At 43.1% G+C, this 26,289-nt stretch overlaps 2 protein-coding genes across 3 annotated transcripts in view; both read left to right on the plus strand.

Annotated features, from left to right (window-relative positions):
• il17rd (interleukin 17 receptor D) overlaps positions 1-5,202 on the plus strand; it is a 31,417-nt gene extending 26,215 nt beyond the window's left edge. Inside the window, exons 13-16 of the mRNA XM_080461962.1 lie at positions 145-396; positions 516-1,061; positions 1,882-2,126; positions 2,691-5,202. Coding sequence (XP_080318088.1) covers positions 145-396; positions 516-1,061; positions 1,882-2,126; positions 2,691-2,842 — 1,195 coding nt within the window. The 3' untranslated portion in view covers positions 2,843-5,202. The remainder of the gene's footprint in view (positions 1-144; positions 397-515; positions 1,062-1,881; positions 2,127-2,690) is intronic.
• An 843-nt stretch (positions 5,203-6,045) lies between these two features.
• arhgef3 (Rho guanine nucleotide exchange factor (GEF) 3) overlaps positions 6,046-26,289 on the plus strand; it is a 34,267-nt gene continuing 14,023 nt past the window's right edge. Inside the window, exons 1-3 of one of the 2 annotated variants that reach the window (XM_080461963.1) lie at positions 6,046-6,374; positions 11,265-11,331; positions 24,714-24,776. In XM_080461963.1, the coding sequence (XP_080318089.1) occupies positions 6,340-6,374; positions 11,265-11,331; positions 24,714-24,776 (165 nt within the window). In that variant the 5' untranslated portion in view covers positions 6,046-6,339. Of the gene's footprint in view, positions 6,375-11,264; positions 11,332-21,574; positions 21,934-24,713; positions 24,777-26,289 lie in introns of those variants that run through there. The other variant, XM_080461965.1, reaches the window with a different exon arrangement.

Here is a 26,289-nt window from a genome sequence, read left to right on the forward strand (position 1 = left end):
GAGTAAAGCGGAGCATCGTCTGCATACCGGTAGAAATTACTATTGTGAAAGTGGCAACGTGTATCTGAAAAAAAGTAGAAGTCCCATGATTGAACCCTGAGGTACACCTCAGCCCCTGGTATTAACACCATCGTCTTCGTGCAGCTACTTTGTGGAGAAGAAGAGCCGTCGGGGGAAGACGCCGGTCAGCCGGCGCTCCAACAGCAGCGGCAGCTCTCCGATCGGCGCGTCTGGCGGCGACATGTTCATTGTGGGCGTGGCCATGATCGCAGAGAAGCTGCGGCTGGCGAAGCAGAGCGAAGGGGGCGGAGCTCAGGATCTGAACCGCTACATGTCGGTGTACTTCGACTACTCGACGGAGAGTGACATCCCCACCATGCTGAGTCTGGCTCCCAGGTAGAGTCACGTGTACATCGGGGTTTCTACACCTAAAGCCCCTTCAGAGGGGAAGCGAAGCCTCGGAACAGACCGCAGCCGTACGGAACATCATTGAAGTCGGGTTTGTGTGTGTTCAGGTTCAAGTTGATGGACCAGCTACCTCAGCTCTTCAGCCGGCTCCACTCGGGTCAGTCCGGCCTGTCGGACCGCGAGCCGCCGCCGCTCAACGTGTCCCGCAGGAACTACTTCAGGAGCAAGTCTGGACGCTCGCTGTACGTCTCCATCTGCAACATGCACCAGCACATCAGCCAGAACCCCGACTGGTTCGAGAAGCAGCTGTCTCCCGCAGCCTCCTCCTCCTCCTCCGAGGAAGCCTCCTCCAAGCATCCTCTGCTCCCCGCCGCTCCCAGCCCTCCTCCAAACCCCCCCGGCGCCGAGCAGAGGTTCGATTCCGGCTTGGTGCTGAATGAGGTGGCGGTGAGGACGCCGTCCCTGGAGGGCGCAGAGGGAGCGCCCAGGAGGAACCTGCTCCTCCTGGCCCCGGGCTCCGGGCCGAGCCTCGACCTCAGCCCGAGTCCCAGTCCCGGTCCCAGTCCCGGTCCCAGTCCCGGTCCCAGTCCAGGTGTCTGTCCCAGTCCAGCTCTGCCACACTGCTCCATGTCCACACTGGCTCCCAGTTCGAGGTAAAACTAACTGCTTTTCTTTATTTTGGCTTTAAGAAAGAAGAGTAGAAGTAACAAATAACTAATGTTACTTTAATTACCTGATATCTTTAGGTACTTGCAATTTTTTTGTATTTGAATTATACCTAAATACAAATTCATACATGTAATCTACTTTTTTTTGGTAATAATTTGATAAACTGTTGAAATTCATGACACATAAACTGAAATATTTCACTCCTTAAAAGTTTGATCCTTTAAAATTTTAGTTTATAAGACGTGAAAATCAAAGATACATCGTCTCAAAACATCACAGAGTTCCATAACATCTAATCTCATCTTCAGGAGGTCACAATTATATAATAATATATTTGAAAATGGTTAAAACGTTTTAGGTGATGTGTAGAAATAAATGATGAATCAATAATAACCAATAACCAATAATATTCTCATTTTTGAATTTTTTAAAGCACATCTTTACAAAACAGGAAGTGAAAATTCCAGACAAAAACAACTCATCTTTATTTAAACCCTAATTATCAAGATTAAAATGTCAAAATTCATTAAATCATTATTTTAATTATTTTTCTCACCTCTATCTGTTGCCTTTTGTATTTAAACACAATCTACAGCTTTTTTTAAAACCTTGTATGAGTTTTTTTGTTGTTTTATAAAGATTAAATCATCTTTATTTCTGCAATCAAAACATACAAACTCTGAAGTTTCAAGAATTCTCAGAACTATTTCAGTTTATGTGTAGTACATCTTTTATTTCTAAGGAATAGAGTCTGTCATGCGACCCGGCTGACCTTTGACCCCCCCCCCCCCCCCCCCCCCCCAGGTCCACCTCGGGGTCGACCTCTAGGATCTCTGGACTTTCCCCAGAGGAGTCGTCGTCCTCGGCTCCGTCGGCGAGTCCCGCCTCCGTCCAGGCCGCTCCAGAGGCCCCGCCCCCTCGGGACTCCGGCATCTACGAGTCGTCCGTCCCGTCGTCGGAGCTGTCCATCCCCCTGATGGAGGGGCTGTCACATGACCAGGCCGACTCCTCCTCCCTGGCTGAGAGCGAGTCGTCCTCCTCCGGGCTCGGTAAGGCCGGCATGTTCGCTCCTACAGCACCGCTCTATGTTCCCTGCTGTCAGAATATCATCCTGACAGTTTTATTGTCTTTGTTGAGATGGCGTAGTGGTTCCCCTTCTTGCCTCACAGCCTAATTCCCGGTTCAAGTCCCGGCCTTCTATTTGGAGTTTGCATCTTTTACTTTCTTAGACATTTCATCAGATTCGAACAAAATTACAAGTGGCGTTCCTCAAGGCTCCACCTTGGGGCCACTACTCTACACTACACTATTAGACAGTCGGGTTTTTCTTTTGATCATTTTTTCAAACAAAATTTCAGAAGTGGAGCAGTTTGTTGACTTTGACGTGTTTATTCAGTTTTCTTTGACGTTTGTGTTTCTAGCTTCTTCCCTGTGGTCACATGGTTTGATGTCGGAATACGATAGGTTATCAACACAGTCTAGAGCAGGAGGGCTCCATCGGATCGGGCAATACGTCGCTATTGGTGTAGAAGATGGATAGACAATAACATGACCGATGTAAAAAGTGAAGACAGCCCGCCAGTTGTCCTCACACCACTCCGTGTGTCTTCCAGGTGACGAGGAGCCGCCTGCCGTCGCGTCGCTTCACTGCGGCACCGCCACCGTTTGCAAAGCTGAGCTTCACCATCATCACCATCATCATCATCACCACCATCATCACCACCTGGAGCACAGTGATGCGCTCGCGCCTGTCGCGTCGTCGTAGGAGACAACTTCAATCAAAAGAGGACAGGCCCGGTGATGTCATCACAGGGCCACAGATGTACTGGTGTTGAAGCCGTTGTCATGGAAACAAAACTGTCAGAGCCAGTTATACAAAGAGTTGTGAATTCGTCGTCGTTGGCAACACGTTTCATCCCAGAAGACTGAGTGCTGTGACCGCGGTGACACTGATTGTAGACAAACACACCACTATTTAAAGAACTCCTTCTTGGTAACCATGGTAACCACTGTGACTTTAGGAAACCGTTGTATTCTGTGTCACTGATGATGCGAGCTGGAGACTCCACTGAAGTTTCCAAAAGAGTAAACTACTGACAATTAGTGGTAGTTACTTCTTCGTGGAGTAGTGGGATTACTTCACAGCTAGCAAGTTACCTAAGGAAATAATCAAGAGCTCCTCCAGTAAACTGGAGTTTAGTGAGATAGTTACGGAGTCGGTGCTAACAGTGAGCGCCGCGGAGAGACAGCAGCTCTTCCACCACTTCAGTAACTAGAACTGAGTTACTCATTTCATGAAAGTAATCGGTTACTGTCGTGTCACTGCCAGAAGTAATGGAGTGCAACTTCCTAACACTGCTGGTAGCTATGGCAACCACTAACTTCTTAAAGTCGTATTTTCCGGTAACCATGAAAACCACTGAGTTGTAGGACTGTATTTAGACTTGCAGTTACTATAGCAACTGCTGACCCTTTGAACCATCTCCACGGTAACCGCTGAGTTCTACAACACTGATAACAAACGTAACCATGGCAACGGGAGCTCTCTGGGACCACCTGACTCTGTCTGCGATGCTTGGATCGGCCCGTTTCACAGGACTTCTTCCTGAAGACCGCCGTCTGGACGCTGCGTCCTGATTGGTCGCTTGTTTGGCTGATTGACCGCGGACCCGTGTGGGACGTGATGTTTGGCACCAGAATATGAAGCTGAAACAAACTATTCAGCACTTTTGGAAGCACAAATGTGAGAAGAACCAACTTTTAGCGATAGCTTGTTGAACTTATCGATATAATCTGTTAATCTCAACATTTAGGACAAAAAAACAACTGAACCACTTTGATTAAAAAAACTACAATGCCGTTATTTAATAATCCCACAGAAAACCTGTTCAATATTTAACACGGAAATATTTATTGGCCATGTTTCAATTTTCATGTGATGATTCATATTTATATGTAACAGTGTGTACTCAGATTACAAGCACACATACAGACAAAAGAAAGCAAAACTATATCTGACATTTTCCTCAACATGTTTGATTCCTTTCTTTTTTCTGGTGACTGACATTTGAATCTGTAGTGAGTCAGAGGACTGAAGTATGTTTTACAAAAGTAACACAGCAGCGACGTGTGTTGTCTTAATTAAAAGTAAGAATGTGGAATTATTAAGCAAGAATTTACATTTATAGGTTATATGTTGAGGCCACATCCTGCCATGATACAGGAATATCTGTCATATATGTCAAAAAAAGAAATTTTGTAAAATTGGTATAGTTGGAGTACAAATATTAAAATAAAATGTCTAAACAATGACAAAGCTTGACCCACAGAACTTAAAAGACAGAAAAATAAATACAATTTCAAGTTTTTATGTATTTTGTGACATTTTGGTGAGAGAAACTCTAAAATTGAAAATTAATTTAGCTTATTATTGAACTCCAGAAGCAAAATCTATAATTTGCTAAACAAAATAACAACAAATTATCATTATCTTATGTAATTAAAAAGTGAGAAGTAATTCTGCAAGTGAAATATTTTTAAAAAATTTGTTAAAAAATACTGACATCAAAAAAAAAAATAATATTCAGTAAAAATGAGAAAATGTGAAACATGAGCTGGTAATGAAAACATTTGTGGAGGTAAACAATGTATTTTTTTTGTTTTCAAGATAAGTCATAAAATGAGAAAGTGATGAGAAAATGGTTGAAAAGAGTCGTGGAGTCATTCCTCCATAAAACAAAATGGATCAATAAAGCACACGAGTTTTTGTTTGTTTGTTTTTTGTCATTATGTGAAAGCAAAAGTCAGAAACATTGATGACAAAACTTTATTAATGTCAAAAATAGTATAAAGGAAATCATCTTTCTTCCTGTAACAATCCAACTTTTAATTTCCGTCATTTTCCTCACTGTGGTCGACTTCTGCATGTTTGTTTGTTGGAAGAGAAGATGAAGCATTTCCTACATGTAAATAATATTTGTATTTTCTCTGGAAATGTCTGGTCTGTAACACATTTTGTATAGGTAGACTCCTATTTTTGTATTTTTTTCTACTTCTTACCTTCTGAATTGTACTGTTTTATAGTACCTTAATGTAGGAAATCAATAAATAAATGCATCTACTAGACCCTGTGTTTCTAGTTTTCCTCGCTTCGTTCAAAGTTTCTGGATGAAATCAGATTTGTGGTTCGATTCCAGCTGAACGAGGAGTTTTGGTTTCTTTCAGTGAGATAAAACCCGCAGACAGCTCTATAGTGTGTGAGCTGCCAGGCAGCAACACCTAAAACAACACCTAAAACAACACCTAAAACACACACACACACACACTCTGAGCAGCTCCGGAAACACCCCGGCTTCAACATAAAAGCACAGGGCCCTGCTTATTGAAGAGATTATCATCTAACACACACACACACACACACACACACACACACACACACACACACACACACACACACACATGCACTTTTATGCTGTCTCTAGTTTCTAGCTTTCCTTCTCTTTTGTTGTCGTTTTATATTAAAAATTTTTGCACACTCTACCCTAGAAATGTTCTTTTATTTATGATATTTTCTTTATTTTCCATTAAATATTAATATATATATATAATGGAGAAAAAAAAGAAAAAAATATATATATAATGGAAAAAAAAAAATATATATATATATAAGATTTACTCCTGTCTTTTTTTCTTTCTAATTTTGTTCTTTTTCTATCTGGTTAGAAATACAGTTAAGTTAAAACACAGCACGTTTTCAATTGCATTTAATTTTGTTGCCAACAGCAGGAACAAATCTGTAATAATCATAATAATAATAATAATAATAATAATAATAATAATAATAATAATAATAATAATAATAATAATAAACCTTTTGCTGTTGAAATCATGTACGTTGAATAGTGCGGCTTTTCTTTTGAAGGGGCAGCAGTACACAGTCTCATTTCCGGTACAAACTTGACAGTTTGAAGAGAAGAAAAAAAGTTAGTCTGTTGTTGGGCTGATTCTGCAGAGCTGAGCTGAGCTTTGATTCATTTCAGGAGAAGGAACTTTGACTTTCTCCTGCCTGCTGGAGCGACAGCAGCTGGAAACATCTGCCCCCTCAGTGTGTGTGTGTGTGTGTGTGTGTGTGTGTGTGTGTGTTTGTTTGTGTGTGTGTGAGGGAGAGAGAGAGTGTGTATCTGTATGTGAACGTGTGTGTGAGTGTGTGTGATTTGAAGCGTCTGGATCTGTGCTCGGGTCTTTGGGAGGAGCTGCAGTCCGATGCAGGCAGGTGATGGACGTCCAAGATCCTCCAGGTGAGAAGAAGCTGAGGTTTTTTTTTAGTTTTTAAAAAGTTTATCAAAAGTTAATAGTAAAATAAAAATAAATATTTGTGTATATTGTGAGTGGCGTGTGAAGCTTCCTGTGGCTGTGCTTCATTAGGAGCTTTGTTGTGTGCAGAGTTTTGCAGGGAAAGAAAGAAAGAAAGAAAGAAAGAAAGAAAGAAAGAAAGAAAGAAAGAAAGAAAAATGAGGCTTTATTTCTGAACTGTGAGTCACAAGTTTGAGTGTGTGGACACACACACACACACACACACACACACACACACACACACACACAGCAAATATTTCAAATAAAAGCAGGAGTTGACCACTGAGCTGGACCTTAAAGGGTGGGATTCCCACAAAGCTGTAAAACTCTCTCTCTCTCTCTCTCTCTCTCTCTCTCTCTCTCTCTCTCTCTCTCTCTCTCTCTCTCTCTCTCTCTCTCTCTCTCTCTCTCTCTCTCTCTCTCTCTCTCTCTCTCTCTCTCTCTCTCTCTCTCTCGCTCAGTACAGTACAGTGTGTCATTTCCTGTGTGCAGTGTGCAGTAGTCATGCTCTTCAGCCCATCCTGAGGTGATCATCAGTTAAATGTCGGACAAAGTCACAGTTCAGCCCATAAAATATTGGAAGCGTTTTGGCGCAATGGAGAAAAGCAGATTCACAAGCAGGAACGTTGTGGATGTTTCAGCCTTCAGAATAACCAAACCAAGTCTTAAAACTGCCACTCGGAGACGACGCATGACCGAAACAGAATCATGATGAAAAACACCAAGAAGATCTGCGACAACAACAAAAACAACACGACTGAAATAAGCATTGGAATTCTCAAAACAAAGTGACTTACAGAGCAGGACCACAGCGATTCACCCCGAGAACACATGGAAACACCAAACAGCCACAAAGAAGGAAGACAATCCCAAAGTAATGAAATGACTGAAAACCTGAAGACGACCCCTGAGGCATGCCAGAGAAACACACAGAGTCCAAAGAACCACAAGAGGAGACCAAACAAGGAGCCACAAACACAATGGCAAAGCCACAGAGGAGACTGAAAGAAACTTGAACAATAAACTAGAAAAGAAAAGAAAGAATCACGCGTCAATTAAAACATGAAACAACCTTTATTGGGATTTTCTTGCTCCATGCGTCTTGTGATGAGGATGTTTATAGAGCTGCAGTGTTGTTGTGTCAGTTAACGTAATGGATGACTCATCCATTACGTTAAGATAAAGTTCGTGGGAGGAAGATGCTCTATAATCTGGATGTTAATGGGGAAGATTCTTTATAATCTGAATGTTGATGAGGAAGGTGCTTTATAATCTGGATGTTAGAAGAGGAAGATGCTCTATAATCTGGATGTTAGAGGAAGAAGATGCTCTATAATCTGCATGTTAATGAGGAAGATGTGCTATAATCTGGATGTAAGTGTAGGAAGATGCTCTATAATCTGCATGTTAATGCGGAAGATGCTCTATAATCAGGATGTTAGGGTAGGGAGATGCTCTATAATCTGCATGTTAATGCGGACGATGCTCTATAACCTGCATGTTAATGGGGAAGTTGCTCTATAATCTGGATGTTAATGGGGAAGCTGCTCTATAATCTGGATGTTAATGGGGAAGATTCTTTATAATCTGAATGTTGATGAGGAAGATGCTTTATAATCTGGATGTTAGAGGAAGAAGATGCGCTGTAATCTGGATGTTAGCGGCAGGAAGATGCTCTATAATCTGGGTGTTAGCGGGAGGAAGATGCTCTACAATCTACATGTTAATGAGAAAGGTGCTCTATAATCTGAACGTTGGTTGGAGGAAGATGTTCTGTAATCTGGATTTTAATGAGGGAGATGTTCTATAATCTGGATTTTAATGAAGTGACATTGCAGTCAGATTTTTCGGCGCAGACGTGTGAACGCAGACGTGGCTGCTCGGCGACTCTGGGCTGAGCTGCTCTGATCTGCAGGAATGTGGTTCTGCTGCTGTAGACAAAGACATTTCTGTTCTGCTGATGTTTGTTGTGCTACTGTATTATTTTGTTCAAGTACCAGGTTTCCTGCGGCAGCATGCTGCTCTGCAGGTTTCACCTGTGTGTGTGTGTGTGTGTGTGTGTGTGTGTGTGTGTGTGTGTGTGTGTGTGTGTGTGTGTGTGTGTGTGTGTGTGTGTGTGTGTGTGTGTGTGTGTGTGTGTGTGTGTGTGTGTGTGTGTGTGTGTGTGTGTGTGTGAGCAGTGCATATTCTCTTGGGACTGGGTAGTTTTATTTTGACAGTCACCATAATAACAATCCAACTTGGTCGTCTTGTCCATACAAAGGTCCGTGTTCTCCCATTGTTAATGTTTAGAACGTATTGTTCTCTGCATGCATGTGTGCCTGGTTTCATAACCAAAACAAAAAACAGCTCCTACTAGTGGCCTGACACGCTAACTACATTGTTTTAAGCGTTTCTGCCTTTTCAGTGTAAACGGACATCATTTTCAAAACGTTCCCCTGTAAATGCCAGACTTCTCTCAAACAGAAACGCAAAAAAGATGTTTTTGGCTTGAAACATTGTTGTGGCCTTTTAGATGTTTAAAATGAGAATTCAGGGGCGAAATAACGGCGGAAGGTCCAAACAAGATGAAAAGATGACAAATGGACATCTGATTGATGATTGATTCGATTTTATTTGTTTAAATGTTGTAAAAACAAAAAGAAATATCAGTTTTATTTGGAAACGTGCGTGAAAAACACCAACGAACCAAAGACCTCAAATCTGATTTTTAGTTCAGTTCCCTACCCTCGAGCTATAAAACCAGCAGAAAGTCCATGAAAACTAATGAATGTGAACGTTTCCGTTTGGTGGTTCGGGATCAACTGCAGGTCGAACGTCATTAAGCTTCAGTCCATGTTTCCTCAGCAGGAAGTCACATCGTCCCACCATGAGGGTCTCCGTGGGTTTGATCAAACGTTAAACTCACAAACAGGGACGCCGCGCCTCGGGGGGATTAGAGAGAGAGAGAGAGAGAGAGAGAGAGAGAGAGAGAGAGAGGTATATTAGAAGCAGATGGGTGGTAAAAGATAGAAGCAGCCAAACAATCTGCTTGCTTGGACACATGATTCAGCTACGGCCATTACTTTACAGTTTCTGTGGTTCAGCCTGACTTGTGAGCCCCGAGACCTTTAACAGCTAAAAGTTCACAGGTCAGGATCAGTGTGACACATGTGGAGGTCAGGATTAGGATTAGGATTAGGAGCGAGGAGACGGGTCACGTCCAAAGGAAAACCCCACAAACATCCAATCACATGACCGTGTGTGTGTGTGTGTGTGTGTGTGTGTGTGTGTGTGTGTGTGTGTGTGTGTGTGTGTGTGTGTGTGTGTGTGTGTGTGTGTGTGTGTGTGTGTGTGTGTGTGTGTGTGTGTGTGTGTGAATGCATTCAGGGTGGGATGATTTGTACAATTGGAAAAATGCTGCAACTCCCAGGAACGAATGAGTCACGCTTAACACACACACACACACACACACACACACACACACACACACACACACACACACACACACACACACACACACACACACACACACACACTTCGAAGAGACAGCTCAGAGCTTTGATCAGAAACACACACACACACACACACACACACACACACAGAACAACTCCTTGATTGTAGTGTAATTCATTTAGAATAGAATATCTTTCATAGTCCAGCTGTTCCTACTTTCCCTGTCCTTGCAGATGTTCTGTTGATTGTTCTCTTGCACGTGTTTTGGTGATTTTATGTCTTCTCACGTCAGAGCCGGTGCAGCTGCAGCGGTTAATTAAGAATAATAAAATACAATTTGCTAATGCTTCAGAAATTAAAGCTGGTCTTTTAACGTCCGCTCTTTTCTCTCTCTTATACACAGTTATAAGAGAGACTTGAAACGTTCACACGGTTCAAGTCGAAATGCAAACTCCAAATCCCAGCATGCACTGCTGTCGCCAACAGTCAGTTAGTGTTTGTTGTCATGATGACAGGGCGAAGCTGAACTCTGGCTGTCGTCTGTGTTTCCCGAGGTGAGCGAGGACAGGAAACGGAGCCGAGCGACTGTGTGTGTTTGTCTCAGACACATGAGACACGGACATGTGATGATGAAATGACCTGATCTAATGTGTTTGTGTCTCTGACTTTCACTTTTCCCCCTTTTCCTCTTCTTTCTCTTTCTCCTGAACTTTTGCCCCTCAGAAACGAGGATTTCAGTTCATCCACCCTCTATTCTGTCAGAGGCTGATATGTAACTGGATCTTTATACTTCATGATTAAATAAAAGTTTAATTTTCTCATCCAGTTTGCATGTTTTGTACTTTTTGATTGGAATTTCAACACTAACATCGTATCGAACATCGGCTCTCTGTTCTTTATTTTTACCTTGGCCAATGAAAGTTGGGGTGGAAGGTTATGTTTTTTGTCTGCATGTATTCATCTATTGGTTTGTATGTGTGCATTTCACCACGTTGGATTGTTCCATTAAGTTTTGAGAGCGATTGGGTCAAAGGTCAAGGTCACAAAAACTTATTTTTCGATATAGCGCGGTCAGTTTTCATTCGATTGATGTCAAACCAAAGCCAGAATGTTTAGTTTTCGAATTCTCTGATCTGCCACATGATGTTACGACGTCATTACCCCGCTTATCTATTGGAGGTTAAAGGTCAGGCGGGGTCACACGGAAATTGTAAAATGTGTGTACATCTGTGTCACACAGTGATGACATGAAGCAATTCATTCTACTCGTTTGCTGTATGTATTTTGTAATCATGGCGTTCTGGACACAGACTGTCCAGGTTGATCATGACGGGATGTAATGACCAGAGGAAACCACCTGATGGAGCTCTGATCAAACACTCGCTTTGCTTTTCTTCCAGGTCGGCCCTGCAGAAGAAAACCTCCTCCTTCTCCCTTCTGTCTCCTGATGGCTGGTCCCTCAGAGGGGTGAGAACTAACCCTCCATCACTCACTGTGTGACTGGAATCTGCAATGTGGCTCCAATATTATATTTACCACGAGTCATCCGGTGAAACTACATTTTAGTTATATTGGTTTTACCTAAACAGACAACGCCCCCCGGTGGCCCAAACTACTTTGCTTTCAGCGCTCCTGCTCTTTCAACTGGATTTTTGTTTACAATATTCTTGAAAACTTCAGACACGTAAATGCAAGGTGAGGCACTTGTAACAATTTTTTTTAATATTATATGAGCAACGGCAGAAGCAGAACAAGAGTAGAAGAGTTGTAGTTTAATGGGGTTCGATCCTGCCAGCCAGGTCAGTCTACATAAAGGTCAGAACAGTTTCTGCAAATCAGTCGTGCGATATCTCCACTAGGCCTGTCGTGATAATCAATAAATCAATTAATTGCACGATAATTAAAAATTAGCTTGATAAGTTTGCCAGGCTCGATAAATTTTTCATTTACCAAAGACGTCACTATGAGCGCTGCTCATTCTCGTGTTAGTGACAATTTAATGTTGTTTTAGAGAGTTGCCAGATTTCAGAGCCTTCCAGTGGAAAACCCGGTTAAGGCTCACTGTAAACGGGCCTTAACATGTCGGGGGGAAAACAGCCAATCTGGCAACAGCAGCCACCAGCGTCGCACCGCGGCATACGTCATCAAAATATGAAGCATCACGACAAAAACAAGTAGAAGACAGCAGCACTACCTCAGACTCTGTCTCTACCATTAATACTTCATCTTCGTATGGTTACAGTACTTTCCTGACGACAAGCCGCTGCTTTTTTTTTATTATTTTTTTTTACATGTTGTGCGGAGGACGACTCGGCTTTTTAAGGGTTAACAAGCTTCACGCTGCTGATACGTGGGTGATGCGTTCAGGTGCATCACGTAACTCCAAAGCTCGCAGCGACATACTGAAAAAAAAAAATAAGGAACTCGTTCATTTTTGGAACTATGAATTTAGAACTATGAACGGATCTAGTTCATACTAAAATTTGTGAACTGAACTTTGAACTGGTTCATGTAGAAACTGAACTTTCCCAACACTTCCTGTCAATCACTCTTGTGTGGGGAGGCGGGGCACCTGGCACACCTGAGTGCAGCATGAGAACCCGTGAGGAGGAGAGGGAGAGAGAGAGAGGGAGGTTGTTTTGATTATTTATTTTGAATATTTACAATGTCTTTTTTCATCATTTTAAATATTCTTAAGAAATAAAAGTTTAGTTATCTTTAAAAGGGTATACTTGCATTATTACAGCACTATTAATATATTAGTGTAAAAATGGTATCAAAACGCCAATATTATCACTTAAACATAAAACATACTTAATATTCTGTTTCATATTAGTCGTTGGTGAAATGTTTTGTTAGTTATGAGTTGTGTTAGTTCATAGAAACAAGAATCTGGGTTAGTCTTGAGAGGCCAGGTCTACCACCAGAACTCCAACATTTATGTCTCTTCTTTTAACCGAGTGGTTGAGAGAAACAAGCGCTCACATTCACTCACACTCATTTGTTTGTGCACATTTTGACATTTTGTCATCACAATGGTAAATGAATAACAATCACTTGTGATTTTGGGTGAAAAATGTGGCTTGAGTGTGTTTTACTGTGTGACATCTCAGTAAACCGTGATAACAACATAATTAAGGGTTGAAGTTCAGACTAATGATGAGAGAAAGGGAATATCATGAACTATGATGTATGTTGTGTTCTTTAGATTTTTTGAGTTTGTTGTTTCGGTGTTTTGTTTGTAAATTGTACATGTTCTAGATTATTCCATTGAATTTATGGGATAGACTTAAATAATCCACTGGCATCAGGCTGTTTCTTATTACGGTCTTTAAAAGTGAAAAGTATTTTGTGTTTTGAATGTGTTGCTCTATGAACAAAACTAAACCGTTTGTTCGTTGGTTGGTTTCACTCCATGGTCTGTTACAGCTGACCAGGTTTATTCCGTTTCTTGTTTGTCTATGGGTTTTTTTCAGGGACCATATACGAAAAAACACGAATCTTTGCACCAGATTTAGCTGTTGCCAGTTTCCTTCTGCAGCCCCCACACAACATTACAATACATATTACAATAAAGCCTCCAGTAGCATTAGCAACATTAACTATAATCATTAGAATTCATCACCTGGTTTCCTAAAATTCACACAGAATACTAAAAGATATTCTGTAATACATTATACGAACGACACAATGGACAATTTAAAGGGGACTAATGGAGACACAGCTGGTTTTCAGGTTTAGAGAAAAGGTGTTTCAAGCCGCAGACGATGTCAGACTGTCTGGAAGCTGATTCCAGTTTAATAGCTTTAATTGAAAAGGCTGTTTGTTCAAAGGTGGGGGATCTTTTGGGCACACGTTCTGTGAGCCGTGGAGCGGAATGTTCTGGTTGTTCAGAGTAAAGTTTGATTCTTTATTTAATTAGTATATCAACTTAAAATGTCAAAAGTGAGTATTTTGTATTCGCTGAGAATATTAGTGATGGTAACGAAAGAGTTTTCTGTCCAGAACCTTTCGTACCTGATTCTCGAGAGAGCTGAGTAGTTTGAGTGTGTCTCATTGGCCTGAGACCAACAAGACAAACAATGAGTGACGTGTGGAGAGATCATGGCAATAAAGTCAGTGAAAGATGCCTCGATGGTCAGACTGTTCCTTATGTGTCTAAATGAGGAGCTATTATATTTAACTGAATTACATAGTTTTTTTAATGTGCTTTTTAAAGCTCAGGCTTTGGTCCAAATGGACCACTAGATATTTCATTTCTGTCACAGGGTTTAATTTTGTTCCATTCACAGAGATATAAATACATCACATTTATTTGACTTTGAAAAATACATTCCAACTGTTTTTTGTTTTGTTCTGTTTTTTTGTTTATTGTTAAATAAAAAGTCAGTTACTCATTTTGTCGATTGCTGAAGACAATTTAGAAGCCACGAGCTCCATATCCCTCCCATGTATGTAGATGACAGCATCATGTGGTACATGGTCATCATTTATGTAGATGCTGAACAACAAGGACTCGTCAAAACCAGACCCACTCCATGGTCCTGAGTACCCCGACGGAGGGGTAGCGGAAAAGCCTCCACCTTTTGGAGCGGTATTTTCCGGAAAATCGCAAATTCTTGCGGTGGAAACCCGAATCGTAACGGACTATACCAGTCCAGTCCCGCACTTTTTGGAACACAGTCTTGTGGGCCGAAGGTTCCCCATCCCTGCTTTATGTCATCATATTATAAAATCAACAAGCATAAAATAGTTTTTTTATATTTTATTTTTTTTCTTAAACCCGTGGATGGCGCCAGGGAGATAGGAGGGACTATTGGGATGCACCCGCCGACTCCAGTTCTTCACTCCTCCCTCTCTCTCCTCTCCTCTCTTTCTCTCGCTTCTTGGTGGCCTTTCGTGCTTTCTCCTCTGCCTTCTTCATCTTGGTCTTCTCCCTGTCAGTCTTGGAGGCGAGCTCATTCAGCTTGATGATCTGGTTGATGAGAACCTGGATGTCCACTGCGGTCCTCCTCTGGTTCTCCATATATGTCTCCTCCTTGGCAGTCCAGGTCTCCTCTGCCTGTTTGGACCTTTTCATCAGCTCCTCTTTCTGCTGGACGGTCTCCTCCTTCACCCTATTATCGCTCTGTAGTTCTTGTTCCAGAGCTTGAAGCTTCCTCTTCCAGTCGGTCTCCATGACGTTCATCTTGCTCTTTACTTCAGCGAGCTCTGCCAGACATTCCAGGTGCCTTTCCTTGTACTCGGAATTGCTGGCTGCTTCAGCTCTCTCCTTTGCGAGGAGCGTCAGTTTCTCCTGGACCTCCTCCTGCGTCTCTCTCAGGAGTCGGTCTTTCTCCTGGACCTCCTCCTGCTTGTCTCTCAAGAGTCGGTCCCTCTCCTGGACCTCCTCCTGCGTCTCTCTCAGGAGTCGGTCCCTCTCCTGGACCTCCTCCTGCTTGTCTCTCAGGAGTCGATCTTTCTCCTGTACCTCCTCCTGCGTCTCGCTCAGTAGTCGGTCCCGCTCCTGAACCTCCTCCTGCTTGTCTCTCAGGAGTCGGTCTTTCTCCTGTACCTCCTCCCGTGTCTCTCTCAGGAGTCGGTCCCTCTCCTGTACCTCCTCCTGCTTGTCTCTCAAGAGTCGGTCCCTCTCCTGGACCTCCTCCTGCGTCTCGCTCAGGAGTTGGTCTTTTTCCTGGACCTCCTCCTGCTTGTCTCTCGAGAGTCGTTCCCTCTCCTGGACCTCCTCCTGCGTCTCTCTCAAGAGTCGGTCCCTCTCCTGGACCTCCTCCTGCGTCTCGCTCAGTAGTCGGTCTTTCTCCTGGACCTCGTCCTGCGTCTCTCTCAGGAGTCGGTCCCTCTCCTGGACCTCCTCCTGCGTCTCTCTCAGAAGTCGGTCCCTCTCCTGTACCTCCTCCTGCGTCTCGCTCAGTAGTCGGTCCTTCTCCTGGACCTCCTCCTGCGTCTCTCTCAGAAGTCGGTCTTTCTCCTGGACCTCCTCCTGCGTCTCGCTCAGTAGTCGGTCCCTCTCCTGGACCTCCTCCTGCTTGTCTCTCAGTAGTCGGTCCCTCTCCTGGACCTCCTCCTGCGTCTCGCTCAGTAGTCGGTCTTTCTCCTGGACCTCCTCCTGCTTGTCTCTCAGGAGTTGGTCCCTCTCCTGGACCTCCTCCTGCGTCTCTCTCAGAAGTCGGTCTTTCTCCTGTACCTCCTCCTGCGTCTCGCTCAGTAGTCGGTCCCTCTTCTGGACCTCCTCCTGCGTCTCTCTCAGAAGTCGGTCTTTCTCCTGTACCTCCTCCTGCGTCTCGCTCAGGAGTCGGTCCCTCTCCTGGACCTCCTCCTGCGTCTCTCTCAGAAGTCGGTCTTTCTCCTGTACCTCCTCCTGCGTCTCACTCAGGAGTCGTTTTTTCTCCTGGACCTCTTCATGCTTGTCTCTCAGAAACTGGCTCTTCAACTTGAGCGCCGCCTGCGTATTTTGCAGGAGATGGTCCTTCTCCTGGACCTCCCCCTGCATATTTCTCAGGAGTTGGTCCTTCTCCCAGAGCGCCCCCTGCATATTTCTCAAGAGTTGGTCCTTCTCCCGGAGCGCCCCCTGCATATTTCTCAGGCGTTGGTCCTTCTCCCAGAGTGTCCCCTGCATCTCTTTCAGGACTCGGTCCTTGACCCGGTGCGCCCCTTGCATCTCTCTCAGGACTCGGTCCTTCTCCCGGAGCTGAGAGACCATTCGATGTTGTTTGGACTCTAAAGCAGAGACCTGGCTTTTCCAAACCTCCGTCTCCCTGCGAGCAGTTTCTGCTTCAGCCTGGTGAGACTGGAGACTGTTCCTCAAGGCCTCAAGTTCCTCCTGCTTCTCTCTCAGGTCGATCTTGGTGGCCTCTATCTTCTGGTTCACTTCAAATTGGAGGTTTTCAGAAACAGCATCCAACTGCTCTTTGGTATAGTTGAAGGCGGAGCGAAAAGTTTCAGCCTCCTCCTGGTGATACTTGAGATTGTTTCTCTGGTCCTGGAGCTCAGAGTCTTTTTGCTGCTTTTCACACTGCAAAGCAGTGACCTGGCTCCTCCAAACCTCATTTTCCTCCTGCAGCTTCGCCTTCTCCTCCTCCAAGCTGCTGAAGCGATGGTTCAACTTACTGAACTCTGCAAGCGTCTCCATACTACATTTGCGGTAGTGTTGCAAAGCCTCACGCAAGTCCTTGACTTGGAGTGCCTCACTGCCGTTAACGTCATAGAGTGCGCTCTGCATTTCTGATCGACTTGCTTGTTGCTTCAACGCTGTTGACAATTTCCTTTTCTTGCAGTAGTTACAGAGAAGCAAGACTATCTTGCTAAAATGCCAACAATTCTCACGAGTACTCACACAAACAAATGACAATAATTGCCCGGGTAACAATCACTCAACGATGGCGTTGTAGGTTAAAAGAAATACTATACCTGCTGCTTCTAAGTCAGTAGACGCTTTGTGTTATGTAGCTGTCAGAATATCTGCACAGTGGAGATATTAGTGTGTGAAGTTGCCACAAACAGAAAAAAGCTGCTTTGTCGTTTAGAGTCAACAGTTAGTGTGAAGTTCCTGTTGAAGTTGCTTCTTAAATAGCCTTATGCTGCTTTGATCATCAAAGTCAAAGGTGGGACATTCCTTTGGTGTTATGAACTTTCATCTTGGGATCTTAGCCACTTCTCGTCACATCATCTGCAAAGTGCGTCACACACTGATGTCATACGTAAATTGTGCCACGCCCCCAACCAAAATGGAAAAAGACACTCCTCACCTCCTTTTCAGTCTCTTTACAAACATTTATACAGAATTGTGTGAATGCTGGAAGAAATCACACAATGTTTTTTCTCATCTTCTGTGTGTTTTTTTTGGCTGACTTCTCCTCCACTTTTTTATAAAATTTTGACCATTCTAACATCAAAACGTACCACAGACTGCATTTCTGCACACTTTTAAGCTATAGAAGTAAGATTATTGAATTTGCTCTGTGGTTAAAGGGCGGGAAAGGGAGTGGGGGGTTGTTTGACAGCTAATTTGGGGGCTAATTTGACCTGTCAAATTAGTTTGATGAAAGGGGTCTTCTTTAACTGTGATGTAACCAGCAGCCCCCCAGTGAGAGGCGCAGCTGGAGCGCAAAGAGTTGAGCGTCCAGAAAGGCCCCCAGGAAGACTGAACACCTCAAACACATCATCAGTAGGGTAAAACTAACCTGTCTCACGACGTTCTAATCCCAGCTCACATTCTCTATCAGTGGGTGAAAAATCCAACGTTTGGTGAATTCTGCTTAACAATGGTTTTGGAAAGTCCAGCCTCTGTGGGTGAACCCGACAGTGGCGCACGTCACTGCCACAGAGACATTGCAGTGGATGCAGTCAGATCGGGTGCAATGTGTGCGGACTGTAGTGTTTGTAGTCAGATGAAGGGGTACACGGTGACAAAGTACTCTTTGGGTTGCTTGCCATTTCTTCTCAACACGGAACGACTCCACATACTCCCTCGGGAGTGGTTGGAACGTGTACCGTACTCAATTTTACATAATGTCCAGATCATCGTAGTGCATGCAATGCTCTCATTAGCCACATGAAGCCCTGCCCAACTGGGGTCCGACAAGAATCAATCCTGGGTTCTTGTCGGTTCTTGTTCTTGTTTGCTCATTTGTCAGTGATTTACTTCATGCCCTCAATATTTAATTATGTCGGCTGTATGAATCCTCTGTTGTTAACATATCCAGATTTGCACTGGTTGGTTTTTTGGTTTAGTTTTTTGCTGCTCATGTTGGTCCCGAAAAAGCAGATGTGGGGCAGGACGGATACCGGGACTCGGGATCAGATGCTACAGCCATAATCGATGCGCTACCGAGTCCGCTCGTCATGTCGCGTCGCTGGCCAGTGCTCCATTGCGTGAACCGCCGCGTGCCGCCCCGGAGCTCTGGTTCTCCGGACGCCGGAGCCTGCTGGTGCGGAGGGACGCCGGACTGTGCTGGTGCGCCGGGATGCCGGAGCTGGTCCGAGCCCCGAGCCCCGGTGTCTGTCCTGGCATTTTGTCCACGATCTCTGCCTCCATGCGGAAGTTGCAGCCGTCACAACAAGCAGCGCGAGACCGGCACAAAGCCGGGTCGACGTTCGCTCTCTCGGAACCACCACGGAAGTTGCAGCTGCAGCTCTGTGGCTGCAAAAAATAAAAATTTAATAAATAAACAACTAGTGCAAAGCGGAGGATGTAAACAACAGAGGATTCATAAGGTCCAGGTCTGTCGCTCCGGCTGAGATTACTGTTGCAGCGTCACATATCTGCAGAGCTCTAAACCCCGCCTATATTTTAAACCTCCCCTCTGCAGTGGAAACGCCACCCAAATTTCGGTCGGGGTCTGCTTTGCTGTACTGCTCTGAACCGCTCCGTTCCTTCCCTGCACTTTTTGTGTGGTGGAAACGTGGCTTTAGGTGTGGACCGCGAGGTAATCCATTAGTAATCCCACAAAAAAGTAATTCAGGAAAAACATTATGTCAAATGCCCTTTGGAGCTGGTGTCTGTCTTTCCAGGCCATGATGAAGGTCTTGAACACAACATCAGCGTTAAATAAACTCCCCCCCTCCTTTTCAGTCTCTTTACAAACATTTATACAGAATTGTGTGAATGCCGCAAGAAATCACATAATTTTTTTCTCATCTTCTGTATGTTGTTTTGACTTTTTAATAAATTTTGACCATTGCAAGACCAAAACGTTTCTGCATATTTTTAAGCTATGGAAGTAAGATTGTTGAATTTGCTGTTGTGGTTAAAGGGCGGGAAAGGGGGGGGTTAACCTTTGACCTAGACCTGTCAAATTAGTTTGATAACGATCCAATAACAATCCAGATCCAAGGTGTAAAGCATTTTCACTCTTGTTCTGAAATAATTAATTAATTAAGTAATTAAGAATAATTAATACTAAATTATTGGAACAGCAACTTAAAAACGACAATTTCTTCTCTATTTTTATTTTAATTGTGTAATATTTATTGCCAAATGAAAATATTGAGTGTAAACACTCAGCGTCAAAGTAAATGTCCACTTTGGGAGCCGGTATGAAAAAGTGAAAGTTGCAGCGACAAAAGTTTTGCTCTCGTTTACTTTCATTTTCATTGTCATCTAAATGGGACCTAAATTAACTATCTTACAATTTAAATTTTTTTTTTAAAAATCTGCATTTTCTCTGGAATATTTACCATCTTCTTTGAGCTTCGGATTGGAGTTTCTTGCATGCCAGTGTTGGCCCAGGGTCTTCATGTATAAATACCTGATTCAAGTCATCACAGCAGCTACTGACTTGTCTTTCTGACACGGGGCTGGAATACTGAGGGAAGACAAGCATTAACTGAGGGAGAACGTGCAAACTTAAATCAGGAAAGCCTTGAATCAAAGTGGTGTTAAATTATATTCAATAAATTATTTAAATTCTGGGAAATATAAAGCTCCTTTCGAGGTAGTATAAATAGACATAGTACAAATACTAAAGTAAACAGATCAGGGAGCCTGAGGGATGATGGTACCAGCAGGAATCCTCAATCTGTAATGTATATCACACAGTCTGAGAGGAGGGGTGTTGTGGCTGGAATAGAGCTGCTTTTGCAACACGACTTCACTCAGATCAGACACGTGGTGATTGTTCATGGTGCTGTCGATATAAGATTTATTTTTATTTTTTTTAACTTGTCTGTTATTTCTCCACAGTTAAACATGGTGTTCCGCAGGGTTCAGTATTAGTCCCCTCCTTTTTTTGCCTTCCTTTTCTTGCCATCATTGTTCAGAAACATTTCATCGCTGCTGATGACACTCAACTCTTTGTGTCATTTTAACACAATTATTAACGCCTCTCCTCCTCCTTTTACATTTTCTTTACTACGTCTTCACTCATTATTATTTGTTCTGCTTCTCTCCTCCTTTTCTCCTCCATCTACTTCTACTGCTTCTACATTTCATTACTCCACTACAAAACTATTTCATTATCTTCATCTTTTTCTTTTTCTTTATCTCCTCCTTTGTCTAATTTTCCTGTCATATGCTCCTACTTTCTTTCTTTTCTTTTACCCGCCTTCTTCTGTCCATCTCTCTCTGCTTTGTTGTTTTTCTAGTTTTTCCTATCTTTTCACCTACATTTTCTGCTTCTTCTACTTCCTTTTCCCTCTTCTTCCATCTGTTTATCTTCTGCTTCTTCTACTTTCTCTCTAAGCATCTTCATCTTTTTCTTTTCCTTACCTTCTTCTTCTTTTTCTTTTTAATTAATCATTTATTTTTGTACTTGTTTGTCTTATAATATTTGTTCTTTCTGTACTTTTTTCTTTCACGTAAAGAAATGGATCAATGGCAAATTATTTGACCTCCATTCTTAATACTTTGTATTTATTGTGTATTTTTTAAGAACACATCATGTGCAATAATACTAAAGCACAACAAATATGGGACTCAGTGTCAGATTTAAGATTTTCCTCTGTGTATTATTTTGTCTTGACATCGCTAATTGTTTTTTTTAATAAATCAGAGTCGTGGTTCTTTGTGTGTCATTGCGTCTCCTGCAACACCTAATTATAGTCGCAGTGTTTCCCCCCCAACGACCGTCACTTCCTGTTTGTCCAATGGGAACCCAGTGGACACACACACACACACACACACACACACACACACACACACACACACACACACACACACACACATTGTGAAGGGTTCCTGTTCCTGAGGGTCTGCAGATCCACTCAGGGAGTCAGTGAGACTGAGGAGGCGCAGGAGGAGAGAGGTGATCAGCAGAGCGGAGAAGGTTGTGAAGGAGGTGCAGAAGGTTTTGACGGGAGCAAATTGTGAAGTTAGAAGAAGGAAGTGGAGGCGTAGGTGGAGAGTGATGTGACTGAAGGAGGCGACCTTTCCGAGGACTGCCGGAGGAGCAACTGCCGGCATGTGAGAAGGAGCAAAGACAGGAGCGCTAATGTGACTTTGGGATTGAAAGAAATTGATCTGGAGGAAGAGGAGAAGGCTCACAGGGAGGAGGAGGAGGAACAGAGGATCATAGAGCTGTTTTTAAGGAGCAGATCCTCATGATGGGCTGCTGTCTGTTTGTTTACTATCGGGTGAGTTTGATTCCCACTTTGCAATGGTAAAGACGAAAGTCTTGCTCTTTGTCATAGAGCAAAATAGATTTATTTTTATTTTATTTAGCTTTGCGTGAGTATGAGAGGCAGATTTAATCCACCTGAGCCCACAGCACTGCCTCCTTCACCTCCATCACAAACACACTCAACGATCCAAACTTACTGAGGTTGCAGATGTACAACATGTTCATATTAACAAAGCATGTGATGCAACACGTTGGCTTGAGTCACAGTGTTAGGTACCCAGAGAACACCGATGCAGGCACGGTGAAAACATGCAAACTAGATAGGTGATGAGTTGCATCTGCAAGCAGGTAAGATAGCAAACTACATAGACAAATAAGGGGAACATGGATTTCACTTACAGTATATGGCACTTTTCCACCGCTTGAGCAGTCCCCAAAGCGCTTTACACTGTTTATCACATTCACCCATTCACTGACCGGTTTTAGGCTGCTGCCGTTCAAGGTGCTCAGTCCATCCACTGGGAGCAATTTTGGGTTCAGAGTCTTGCTCAAGGAGACTTCAACATGTGGACAGGGGAAGATGGGGAATCAAACCTGCACCCTGCCGATTGAGAGACAGTCACTTCACCAACCGATCCACAGTCGCCCAATTAGTGTAGTGAAAAAGCCGGTCTGGGGCGTCCCGGGTTTTATTTTCTTCCTAAATTCATGAGAATGTCCGGTTTATTTGTTTTTCAAGAGACTAACAAGGATGTGTTTGTATAGACTTCCTTTTTGCACAGAATACTGTGGTACTTTGCTGTTTAGGTTGAGTAAACTTTAAAGTAACGCAATGCTGGCCAGCTGGAAATCAAAATCTGGTCACTTGAAGATAGTTTGACAGAAAGTTTCCTTTTTTCATCGTTGTATTAATAGGTAAGCCAGGTACATAGATAGGTATGTTGTTTATGTAACCCACTCGTTCATCTGATCATTTAGTGGAAATTTAAAGATTCATTATAAAATCATAAATATTTCAACTGAGTAAATTTGAAGTAAAAAGTGTTTAATGGCTAAACTTTGTGGTTGAAAACATTGTGGATGACATTATTATGGAATAAGAACTGAAGTCTCAGTTTGATCCACGCAGACTTCAGTTGCAGATTTCTAAAGGAAGTAGAATGACCCTATATGGGAGGGTCAGGCTCCTCCTCCTCTCTGGTTTCCATGGTGACGGTGTGTTAAAGGTAAAGTCTGCCAGGTTACATAACATCCGGCCAACAACAAAGTCTGGACACAATACTGCACAAACAGCAGGCTTCCTGCTATTGTAGCACTCTGAACCCCACATCCTCCTCCTCCTCCTCCTCCTCCTCCTCCTCCTCCTCCTCCTCCTCCTCCTCCTCCACCTCCTCCTCCTCCGCATGCTGCTCCTCCCTGCTTCACCTCGTCATGTTTCACCTCCTCCTCCTCCTCCTCCTCATTCTTTCCCTTTTCTTCCTCTTTTTTTCACCTCCTCCTTCTAATGGTCCTCTTATTCTTCCTCCTCATCTTCTTCTCCCCCTCCTCTCACCTCCTCCTTTCACTGCTGTGTTTCTCCTTCTCCTCCCTCTCTGCTCCCCTCATGTTTCCCTGTTCCTCCTCTTCTTAATAGACCTTTGTGTTTGTTATCTCCTTTCCTCTCCTCACATCTCCTCTAATGTCCTCCTCATCTCTATTTACCCCACTTCTCTGCTCCTTTCTCTCCCTTTCCTGCCTCCTCTCACCTCATGTCCTCCATTTCTCTCCATCTTTTATTCTCTCTCCCTTGTTTGTTTGCATCTCTTCACTCCATTCTACCTCCTCTCCTCTCCTCCTCAGTGGGTAAGGGCTTTTAAGAGATACTTAAATCAGATATTTAGATCTTCTCCTCCATCTCATGCTCCCTGTTGCTCTTTTTCTCCTTTCCTTGTTCACTACCTTCCTACCTTGTGTCCTAATTTCTCATTTCTTTCTTTACATCTCCTTTTCTCGCCATCAACCATCTAAAATTTTCTCCTTTTCCTATTTTTCTCCTTTTAACTCATTTTCTCCTCCTGCTCAACTCCTCTTTTCTTTTCATCATTCACCTCCTTCTTTCACTTCTTTGTGGTGAAAGAGTGGGCACACTCTCCTCTCCCTTCTGTTTCTCCTCCCTTCACCTTCCCTTTTCACCTCCTCTTGCTCCTCTCTCTCTCCATCCTCTCTTTGTCCTCATAAACGATATTTTTTTTTCCATTTGGTCAAAACATGATGGAGATAAATGAAGAAAAACAATCGACACACGTCTACAGTCTGTTAAATATGGCAGATAAAAGATCAGATCAGTTCTGACTCTCTCTGCAGAGTCTTTTAATCTTTGGAAACTATTCCACCTCTTAACTAACCCTGGTTCCTGTAGAAGTTCCTGTGGACACCGTGCAGCTACAGTGAGCGTCCTGTTGTAGGAATTCAGAATACAACCTCAGAATAAGGCAGCACACTTCATTACTTAACAAAATCAAGACCTTTTCATGTTTTAAGTGTCTTAAATCGCTCTGAACAAGGTTATTTTGTATCACCCGTCTCAAAGTAACAAGAAGGATCCACAGGTCTAATTATTTATCTTTGATTTAATCAACATCTGTTAGTATTTACCTGGAAATATGCTCAGTAATCAATAGAGGAGTTATTTCAGTTGATACCTGCTTCATATGTGCTTAAAATAACCATCATCCTACTTTTACCAGGATTTTGATAAACAATCATTGTTTCCTACTTGACGTGGTGTTTTCTGTGGGGTTTTTTGTGTTGCAGAAGAAGAGGAAGCAGGCCAGCAGAGATGCAGACTCCCTCAGCCTCTGCAGTCTCGACATCAATGTAAGTGCGCCTCTTATACGTCTTAATTGTTTCCAGATTAAAACTCTTCGACCTGCAGCCATTGAGGAAAAACTTCAGCTTTCATCATCAAAAGTATAAAACAATTATCAATGAAGTGTAAATATATTTGCACTACCATGTGGAATACATGTAAATGCAACATTTTTTGAAGGATTTCAATCATTTTTATGACCATATAATCTGAATTTGGGTCTTTCATGTTGCAACAATGAGATGAATTATTAGTTGAGGCAGTTTGTAAAAAAAATAGAAAAGAAACACACACCCACAGAAACAGTAATATATTTCATGCATGTGCATAAAACATGTTTTCTTTCAATCTGATGTATAGGCCCTCTTTATACGACAACGTTTCAAATGAAAACACATCGTTTTTTGTTTGAGAAAAGTTTTGCCTTGACTCAGCAGCATTTTGAAAACAATGTCCGTTTACACTGAAACAGCAGAAACAGTGAAAACCATGCAGTTTTCCTGTCGGGCCTCTAGTGGGTGCTATTGTTTGTTTTTGTAATGAAACCACATGCACGCGGAGAGAACAATACACTATAAACATGAACAATGGCGAGAACACGGACATTCGTATGGACCAACGGCCAAGTCGGCTTGTTATTACGGCGACTTTCAACTATAAAACTACCGATTCCGTTCAGACGGTTCAGAGCTGCTCCGGAGGGTTAATACTGTGTATGTATATGAGGAGGGAGTTAAAGTGGCCTCACTGAGAGCCCAGTATGACAGAGTGTGACTCAGGGAGCAGCGACAGCACACAAACAATAGAGAGTCATTTATCTGAAGTTTGATGTCTGCCAGCGCCACTGCAAACAAAGTGAGACTGACGGCTGTTTGGGTCTGTTTGGTCTCGGCGGAGCGTGCTGGACAGGGTGGACATCCTGTGTTAGACCCAGACGGGAGGGGGAACGCCCGGGAAGGAACGGACTGCTGGCACGGGGCTAAAAATACAGGAGAAAGGGCCCATCACCAGGGCAGAGGGCCCCATGAAGACCCCCAGGATTTATCTCTTGAGTCTGGGCTCCTCCCGGGTCTGAAGCTATTCTCACGCCTCGTTTACACGACAACGTTTCAACGTCTTGTTTCTTTTTGAGAAAAGTTTTGTGTTTATCTTGGAACGTCTTGAATACGATGTCCATTTCCATGAAAACGATGTAGTTAGCATGTTGGCCCACTAGTGGGTGCTGTTTGTTTGATTTTGTGACAGAGCCACACGGAGAACAATATGCTATAAACATTAACAATGGTAGAACATGGACATCCATATGGACCAAGTTGGATTGTTATTACGATGACTCTCATTTAGAAAACTACCAAAAGTCTAAAAAAAAAAAAAAAAAAAAGTCTAAAACTATAAAAGTCCCAAGAGAATATGGACTGGGAGTTATGACACTCGCCATTGCTGTTATTGTCCATCAACTCACACAAGTGCATAACAACTATCTATAGGACTGTCGCGCACAGAAGCAGCGTCTCTGCTGTC

The sequence above is a fragment of the Lipophrys pholis genome, assembly GCF_963383615.2.
Source record: "Lipophrys pholis genome assembly, chromosome: 4".
Lineage (NCBI taxonomy): Eukaryota > Metazoa > Chordata > Actinopteri > Blenniiformes > Blenniidae > Lipophrys > Lipophrys pholis.